The sequence below is a fragment of the Epinephelus fuscoguttatus genome, linkage group LG23, assembly GCF_011397635.1.
Source record: "Epinephelus fuscoguttatus linkage group LG23, E.fuscoguttatus.final_Chr_v1".
Classification (NCBI taxonomy): Eukaryota; Metazoa; Chordata; class Actinopteri; order Perciformes; family Serranidae; genus Epinephelus; species Epinephelus fuscoguttatus.
In genome coordinates, this window is record NC_064774.1 from 32,744,968 (window position 1) to 32,754,604 (window position 9,637).

At 38.6% G+C, this 9,637-nt stretch overlaps 1 protein-coding gene across 1 annotated transcript; it reads right to left on the reverse strand.

Moving 5' to 3' along the window:
- Window positions 1–2,059: 2,059 nt before the first annotated feature.
- On the reverse strand, window positions 2,060–8,910 carry serpine1 (serpin peptidase inhibitor, clade E (nexin, plasminogen activator inhibitor type 1), member 1). Its single transcript, XM_049568885.1, has 9 exons — window positions 8,810–8,910; window positions 5,842–6,080; window positions 5,476–5,700; window positions 5,172–5,366; window positions 4,872–5,070; window positions 3,664–3,764; window positions 3,431–3,517; window positions 2,680–2,763; window positions 2,060–2,570 (listed from the first exon to the last, which is right to left on the reverse strand). Exons 2-9 carry the CDS (start codon window positions 6,077–6,079, stop codon window positions 2,524–2,526), a joined length of 1,176 nt encoding a protein of 391 aa, XP_049424842.1. The 5' UTR covers window position 6,080; window positions 8,810–8,910; the 3' UTR covers window positions 2,060–2,523.
- Between the last annotated feature and the right edge of the window lie 727 nt (window positions 8,911–9,637).

The following is a 9,637-nucleotide window of genomic DNA, read 5'->3' on the forward strand; positions in this document are numbered from 1 at the left end:
ATCAATCAATCAATTTTATTTATAAAGCCCAATATCATAAATCATAATGTGCCTCACAGGGCTTTACAGCTTACGACATCCCTCTGTCCTTATGACCCTCACAGCGGATAAGGAAAAACTCCTCCAAAAAACCTTTTAACGGGGGAAAAAACGGTAGAAACCTCAGGAAGAGCAACTGAGGAGGAATCCCTCTTCCAGGACGGACAGACATGCAATAGATGTCGTACAGTATAGAATGTGACGTATAGTCCATTGGGTAGAAGATTGCGGGGCAAAGTAGACAGAATGCTGACAGCATAGGGAGCATGCTGGCTTGTATACTGCCAAATCAGACCAGATGTAGTAGAACATCCTGGTATTTTTGACATACTATGTATTGGGACATACAGAATTCTTTTCTGGCATACTATTTAGTATGGTAGTATGGGCATTGGAATGCACAGTAGATCTCACTTCGTAGAAGGTGTTGTTAAAGAATAACAGTACTGATTTTTTAAGAATTGAGGTCAAAGGTCACCTACTGCATCATATCAGGAGTAAGACACTTGACAAGGAGGTGAGAGGACTTTTATTGTTTTTGTCAAAATGTAAATATCCAGCTTTTATGTGTTTCTCTTCTAGGCTATTAGACTATGGGTTTTATTCACTTTGAGAGTCCAAAGACAGAAGGATGTCGTATGCTGTTAAGCCCTCTGAAGCTAATTGTGACTTCTTGGACTTTGAGACTTTTTAGATCAAATTGACACTGAAATCGAATTGAAATTATGATTTGTGCAGCATTTTAAGGCCTGCTTTGTGATTGGGCTACAATAAACTTTGACTTGAGTCATCTGTACAGCGCTTTAGGTTGCCTTCGGGTATGAAATATGCTATATAAATAAATTTGCCTTGCCTTGCTTAGCACTTGGGAGAAGTTTCAGTTGGTTATTTTACACCAACTCATCAAAAGCCATGACCCAGCCCTTAAACCTTAACCCTAACCACTCAACAACTCACAAAATTCAGCAATTTTTCAAGGGAGTCTGGTGCAGAATCTGTGACAGAATCTGATGGGTCACAGATTTTGGTATGACAGTTGCAATCTGTAGCCTCACCGCTAGATGCCATTTAACACTAGGCTTAGGGTAGAATTTCAATGTCTGGCTTGACTTTGAATAAAACTGCAAAGATGTGCATTTCTGACATTGAACACCCATGTTGTGAAAAGCTACCACTGGTTAGTGTCAGTGAATGTTTAATTTCCACCACAAAGAGTGGCAGCAGCAGGGGCGTAAATATAGACAGTGCAAGCAGTGCAGTGCAAGCAATTTGCATCTATGTTTTTTTTTCTTTTGTGAAATAATCAGTAACAATTGATAACAAAATGATATGTTAATTTTACATAAACTACAAATAAACTATTTAAAACCTTTGATGCCGATGATTGGTAATGTGTATTTTGATGCTGTCCAACATCAAGTCAGTATTTGATCATGTAAAAACACTATAAAATATACAGTGGCTGTTTCGATGCAAAATCTGGCACTAGGGCCCATCATAATAGCGTGCATTGGGGCCAGTCCTAACTACCGTATGCCACTGGGCAGCAGTAACTTTTTTTAAATCGTAGTGTCCAAATACCAACAATTCATAAAGAGTTATGTATACTGACACGGTGTGGTGTGGCCCCTAAAAAGAGTAAAATTACATAAAATATTTAGCCTTAATAATAAATATAATAATAACTTGTATTTGCTATTGTTTTCAACAACAAAGGTTTAAATACCTTGGAAAACATTCTTACAGTTAAGACAAATTAGAGTGCAAAGGGATTTAATCTGACAGTGTTAGCTTTGCTTATAATCTGGTTATTTTATGGTGCAAACTACTAGAAAAGTTCACTTCACTGAAAGCTTATAGTTACATTATATTTAATCAGGGCTTCATTGAGTCTGCGTAATTTAAAGTAATGAGTATATGCATGTGAAGCAAGCAAGTCATGACTTTTGGCTGTTTGAACACAAGAGGTCAGTGTTGACCTTCCACAGATCTCAACACCACAGTAATCACACATTGCAGCTTTGTAAAAACATAGTATTTTAATAAATATAAATATGGCCAAACACAAATGTAACTTTGCAACAAAATGGCAATAACAAAAATAGACATTACAAATAACATTGCAAAAATAGATAGAAAAAAATACAAATTTTTTGGTACTCATTGCAGTGCATTGGTGCCTGTTGTGTCAGACAACAGTAAACTACCTAATCAGTTAACTTTCCTTCATATTTCTTTCCATCTCATCAACCTCAAACATTCAGAGAAATAAATTAACAGCAAACATATAAACTCTTAGTCAATGTTTCCAATGTCTGTCATGTTAGATCTGTGTATCCCTTTGCCCCAGTTTTCCTGTATTAAGCACATTATAAATAAAGCTTTCAGTCATATGAACCCTGTACAGTAGGTCTGGTGTGGTCACCATGTATATGTGGAGTATGAGCAGCAGTAGTCAGACACAGTGGAATGAAGGCGAGTGGGTTATTGTTCTTGAGGCTGGTTGAACTGACCCATGAACAGAACAGCACCTGGGACACAGGAAGTAAAACATCAGAAACACCGACTAAAGATGCTACCTGGACGGCTAGGCTGAATTCTAAAATGGGATTTCAAAATAAAGCATAAAAAGACTGTTACCTGTAAGTTTGTGCTGGATGAGGAAGAGGAAGGGTCGGTCCAGAGTAATCTCCTCCACTGCCATTCGAGAAAACATCACAGCGGCTAACGGAGGGAAGTAATGAAAAACAGGTCATTGTTTTTGCCTGAAGCCCCAAATCCTTAACAGTACTCCTGAATACACCCTGGCCTTGTCTCAGTTTTGGTTGTTATAATTTGATTAAACACAAAATATATTTAGAAATATGTGCTATAACCCTAACCCTAGTTTATTTGCTAATCCTAACCCTGAAAGTAAAGTTACACAGGTAAGGTTTTGGAAAGTAAAATTATGTAGGCTAGATAAGGTTTATTTACACAGGCAGGGTTTGGGCAAGAGAAGTTAAATATATAATGTTTAGGAATGTAAAGTTACTTAGTCAAAGTTTAGAAAAGTAAAGTTATGTTGGTAAGGTTTAGGCAAGAGAAGTTATGTGGGTAAGATTTAGGAAAGTTAAGTAACGTAGGTAAGGCTTGGCAAAAGTCACATAAGTAAGGTAGGAAGGCGTTGCTGGCTTTGACTGTAGCTTCACTTAAAGGATAATTACATAGATCTGGCCATAATTTTGGGTGCTTGTTGTGTTTGACTCAGCTATTCATGTAGTGAGAAAACTTATCTTCTAATAAGACCTAATGCAATGATTAGATAGAAAATATCCAATCCCTCTGCATTAGCCTCTCTCTAAAACACTGAAACTCATGAGTCCAATGCTTGTATCAGTAGTGGGCCTACCTGTTGCTGCTGCTCCCTTGGTTCCTCGTTCATTCACCTCAATCTTCACTCTCTGCAGAACCTTGGACACACACAGCCTCTCATCAGCTGCAGGGCAGAAACACACACAGATTAGATACATCGGAATGCACTAAATGCAAAAATGCACTAAACTTATTGTAGTTTTTAACATGCTTATATGGAATGGTGAACTTCCTAACAAACTAATTGCTTTTTCTAAGAGGTTAACTTACAAGTGATACGTGTGAAGTCAGCAGTAGCCAGGTTAAACATGTCTCCCAGACCTATGTTAAGCAGAGCAGTCTTCAAATCCACCTCAGAGTTCAGAGAAAACCTGCGAGAACATACATAGATCCTCAGTTTCCCTCTTGGCAGCCACATAATAATCAATATGACACAAAAATGGTAAAACATTACTAGTATTTCTTTCAAATTATTTCCAGAGTATCCTAATGTAACTGTTCATATGATATGATATCTAGCAAATTAGTACCCAACGAATTAGTGCCACTACCAGTTAGGCTAGGCTTAGGAAAGGAATAATGTTTAGACGTCATCATGTTACGTACTTAATGTAAAGTTACGTAGGTTAGGTTTGGGAAAGTAGAAATGTGTAGGTAAGGTTTAGGCAAGTGAAGTCACATAGGTTACATTTAGGAAAGTAGAGTCATGTAGGTAAGGTTTAGGCAAGAGAAGTTACGTAGGTATGGTTTAGGTAAGAGAAGTTATGTAGGTAATGTTTAGGAAAGAAAAGTTACATAGATTAGGTTTAGGAAAATAATCATGGTTGGGCATTGTCACGTTTTGTACTTAATGTAAAATTATGTAGGTAAGGTTTAGAAAAGTGAAGTTACATAGGTAAGGTTTAGGTAAGAGAAGTTACGTCGGAAAGGTTTAAGATAGAGAAGTCACGTAGGTAAGGTTAAGGCAAGAGAAGTTATGTATGTAAAGTTTAGACAAGAGAAGCTATGTAGGTAAGGTATAGGCAGGAGAAATTGCATAGGTGAGGTTTAAGCAAGTCAAATTACGTGGATTAGGTTTAGGAAAAGAGTCATGGTTGGGCATTGTCAAGTTATGTTCTTAAAGTTAAGTTACGTAGGTAAGGTGTAGGCAAGAGATGGTACATAGGTTAGGTTTCGGAAAAAGAACATGGTCGGACGTTGTCACGTTACTTAATTAACGTTAAGTTCACTAAGTTTCACAGGACACAAATACCAGTTTTCTGGGGAAAAGTCCTGTGTTTGATTGACCTGTCCACCATCCAACCTTGCCCCCCTTCACAATTAAGTGGGTTTGCATAAAATTACTGGCTCATGATGGCTTGGGACATATACAAATTCTGGTGCATTACTTTTGGTAGGTATACATATGAACAGGTAATGAGAACAGCAAATAATTTCATGTGAGCTACCCTCAAACTGTCTGACTCTGTCTCCCTCACCTGGGCATGGCCAGCTGTCGCTTGACATTCCTCAACTCCATTCTCCATTGCTTAATCTTCTGGCTGCTCAGATCTGCACTGAGTGTGCTCAGGGGAACTTCAGGCTCAAAGGGTGACACCAGGAGCATGCTCATTGAGTCCCCCTCGTATGGGACCTCAATAACATCATAGTCCACCCCATCGGCAGTCACAAACTCACCTGTTGATGAAGGAGAAGGAGATAGATGTATTAAGTGACACACAGTCTGTCATCTATGTCAAATATAGATAAAGTGCACTGGTTCAGTGTGTTGAACCTACCATAGTTGAAGCGATTGGTGAGTCTCATCATATGCACGGGCACATTGCTGCCATTGGCACAGTGGAACATCCTCTCCTGTGTCAGTTTGGGGTCAAAGGGAACCTTCCAGAGGCCCTGGAAGTGGAGGGCGTTCAGGAGGACCAGGCGGGTCTCATCAGTCAAAGATCCAGATGCCAGGAACTCTGGGATAGCACCTGCAGAAGAAAAGATAGCAATGAAGTCACAAAGGATTCAAAATCTGCAAGCAAAGAAAAACAAAATAATCCTGCAAATGACATGCTGTTAGCTGGATGGTGTGAGTACCTGCAGTGTGGTCGGAGACCCATGAGTTGATGACACTGACTGCCTGGTCTGGCTTGGTGAAGTCCACCTGGTTAGGGTGGGTCTGGAAGGCCTTGGCCAGGGCTCGGCGGTATCCTTTCTCCAGGCTCATCTTCCTCTCCACCATGACACCGCTGGCTGTCTCAACCCCCTCCTCACTGGACAGGTCACGCTGCAGGAGGCGCTGCACCCGAGACATCCCTCGCTCTGCAGGGGAGGCAAGATAAGGGTTTGTTTTATGACTACACCAATGGTAGCCTACACCAACATACCTTCCTCTTCCTATGCACAGTCTACCCAAATAATTCACAGATTTTCGGGATTTAGTGTCTCTAATCTATTACTTACCTTGCAGAGAAAAGCCCATAGCAGCAGTTAAAGCTCTGCGGGTGTTTCCAGCAGCACCAAGCTGAGCCATGGCCAGCACAGAGGCCACGCCGTACGGAGACAAGGCCACATTCTTGTCTGCAGAGTCCTGAGCCAGCTGTGAGAAGACCTTCAAGCCAAAGTCAGTCTGTTTATCTTGAAGAGAGCCCAGCCCCACTTTGCTCAGTGTCAGCAACAGGAAAATATACACACAAAGCATCCTGGGACAGAAAGAGGAGAGTAGGTGTGAGTTGGATCGTGGTCTGTTTATATTCAGACAGTGGAATGAGACACCTTAAAGTAAAACCTTTTATCTACTTAATATTTCATTTGGGAAAAAAGGGAACTTTTTTTGCCATATGCACACTGTCACTGGCATCAGTAACACCTCATCCTAAAGGAGAACAAATCACGACAAAATGTTGCCCCATATGTTCTCAGCATGTGAGTGTTTCTGTTTCTTGTAAGAGGTGGGCACAGCACTGCAAAAAGACTCTAAACAGCTCTTAGATGCTTTCAGTCAGACTTAGGGCATTAGAAAAGATGCCAAGGATATTTTTTAGTGTCAAGACAACAATGATGCAGTGATACAGGAAATGGTCCCACATCAGTAGCCTCATTTTTTTCCTTTTGTGCATTTTAAATAGGTTTTTGTTTTAAAATAGGGAGAAAAACATGTAATCAATGTGGTGGTTCTGTGCCTTTTTGTAGTCATTTTGTGTTTCCTTGTGGTTGTTTTGTGTCTTTTCACCGTCGTATGGGTCTTGTTGAAGTAAATCTATGTCTTTTATGGAGTATTTCACTGCTTTGTAGTCATTTTGTGTTTGTTTTTTGTATCTCTTTGGGGTAATTTTGTGTCACTTATAGTCGTTTAGTTTCTCTTTGTAGCTATTTTGTGTTTGCTTGTGGTTTTTGATGTCTTTTTGTAGTTATTTTGGTCTCTTGGAGGTAATTTTATGTGTTTTTTTGGTAGTTTTGTGTTTTACTGTAGTAATTTTCTGTCTCCTTGTGGTTGTTTTGCCCATTTTTGAAGTTATTCTGTGTCTCTTTGTGCTCATTTTCAGTCTCTTCCTGGTCAGTGTACATGTTCATTTGAGTGACATTTTGCAGGTAAAGGCCAGGTGGCCCCCTACCACTCTGGGCCCCTGGGCCTGACCGCATGGATTCATCAATCCATGGTCCTAAGTCAAAAAGGTTAGGGCCAGCTGATCTGACTGATTTAATTCTTCAGAAAACTGAACAATTTTACACTGTTGAACTAACCCTTTCAATTTGGTCAAGGCCCAGATGAAGTCATTGACCTTGCAGCTACATTGTATTACATGTACGTATGTGACTCATATTGGATGTGAATGCATTCACATCACTGTGTTAACTGGAAAATCTGTGTGTGTCAGTAACATTGGCTTTCCATTGCATATATCAATAGTGTATGGTACCCTGTGGTTACAGCATACTTTACATACTGTAGCAGTAGTGCCATAGACCTGCTTCTGAATCACAGGTCAGTGCCTCTGTTTGCATAAGCAATCACATCTACCTCTGAACACACACATGCTTTCACTGATCACCACAGAGAGCAACACACAGCAGTTGTGCAATATTCTATAAACCACTGGACCATGGCTAAAGTAAACTGTGTTACCTTTGTACTTGGTTACTTTCCACCACTGTTAGTATTAAAAGGGGGCAAAAAATATGGGTATAAAAGTACTAACTCCACCACCTCAATAGGAAAAATGAATCCTCACTACCTTTTTGGGAATTTAGGCATTTTTTTCAAACGATGAACACATGACCACAAGGGGAGAAACCCTGGAAGAATAGAGCATCGTTTTCAACTAATAGATGTCCTTATGAAACATTCCCAGTTCGTTATTCACCACAAGACAATTATTTTCTGAATAAAATGTTTTCTAAAATTGTGTGTAAATATGCAAATGAGTCACTATTTAATGAAATATGTTCTAATTTGCATACATTTCCAGAACAGAAATCTGAATAGTGGATAAAGCCAGGTTCAAAATTCTTGTTTCATTTTGTTGTCATATCAAGAGTCATAGGTTATCGCTCCATAAATCAAAAAATACTGTCAACAGCCATAAAAAAAATAAATATATTTTTGTATTTAGGGATAAAATATTGGGAAATCAGGCTATAATGATATATGAGTAAACCCCTCTGTAGAAACCTAGGAATGAAATGGGAAAGTTTGGTGGATGTAAGTGCTACTGAAGTGAACATTTTTGGCTCATCAATAATTATTAGATTTTCAAACTGTACCCTTTGATGTTTTAAATTAAAGTTAAAAGTTCTTGTCGTGCATGCTAGTTAGTTCATAAAAACAATTTATTTTCAGCAACATTTCAAAGCTGATGTAGAATAAAGTGATTTTGATGAAATATCGCTATTTTAATCTCAGACTTGGTTAAGTTTCGCATGGACGCATTTGACACACATAATGTGTGCTAGGACCATTGGAAATTTTAAAATCCAACAACCATTCCTGTTTTTACAGTTTCCAGCAGTGAAAAAATGTGCAATTTGTTCAAACTCTTGAAGTTTTCTTTAAAGATCAGCATTAAACAAAATACAAAATACAACCATTTAAATTTGTAAACTCCTCCCTTAAGCCAAAAAAGAAAAAACCCAAACATGTTGCTCCCAGTGCTTAAAAATATTTTACATGTCTCCCATTTTTTGCACCACCCCCTCCCCCCATAAGTAATGAACAGTCCCTAAAAACAATAAAATAGTAAAACAGTGATATGGAGTTGTACAAAACCTGTCCAACTATTATTCCTTGTGTTGTGTTTTTGTTCATATAACTGCAATGCAAAGTAACACTTTCATCAAATTAAAGTCATTTGTAAGAAAAATGTCTTGACTTTGTTAGATTTGTTACATAATTGTAATTTTAAAAGCTCTGAAGTCCAGTTGTGTTTCTTACCTTTTGGTTGAAATATGTCAGATGTAGTTCAGCGGCTGTATGTAGTTTCAGCTTCTGTCTGCTGCTGCTTGAGTCTGAATGACTGAATGAGCTTCTTTCCTGTTATATGCAGAGCTGCATGCTCTCAAGCCCCACCCCCCACCTACGCACACACACAGAAGTTATTAGACAGGATGATGTCATCTGATACTGTCTGGACAGGCTTCCTTTTCATGATCACACACATCCACTCTCGCCTCCCTCCCATTCCCCCCACTGTCTGTCTGTTTTGCTCAAAGCATGACGGAGCATATGGAAAGTCACTTAACTGTTTTCCTTGTCTCATTCAAACACACACACACACACACACACACACACACACACACACCACTCCTCTGGCATGTGCACAAAGGAACGTGTTTTCAGGAAAAGGTGCAGTCTGTATTTCTCCCGAACAAATGTCTATCAGCCTGTAGAGGAGACGAGTGTAACAGTGGTTTAGTGTGTAATGTTTGCCTATCAAGTTTCATTTTGTCATGAATAAGCCACAACAAGTCAACTTATAAGAAGTGAAAGTGAAACTTGTTTAATCGTGTTTCATTACAGAGTGTTATATATTTATGTATGCATTTAAATTATTTATTTCTCTATTTATTTATATAAAATTTAATAATTTATTTATTTATTTGAACATTTATTTGTTTAGTTCTTTTACTATATATTTATTTATTATTATTATTTTTATTATTTTCTCACTAGTAAATGGTTATTTATAATCTTACATTGTTCATCGACACATGTCCACAAACATGTCCAGACAGTTGCTGATTTTGATTAAAATGATGCCAA

Bases quoted from the DNA above. Each gene is read 5' to 3' on its own strand.
- serpine1 (XM_049568885.1), bottom strand. From the start codon at position 6,079: ATGCTTTGTGTGTATATTTTCCTGTTGCTGACACTGAGCAAAGTGGGG. The intron at 5,701-5,841 runs GTAAGTAATAGA...CCTCCCCTGCAG, and splicing joins TATGGGCTTTTCTCTGCAAG to AGCGAGGGATGTCTCGGGTG. The intron at 5,071-5,171 runs GTAGGTTCAACA...CTTCATCAACAG, and splicing joins CACCAATCGCTTCAACTATG to GTGAGTTTGTGACTGCCGAT.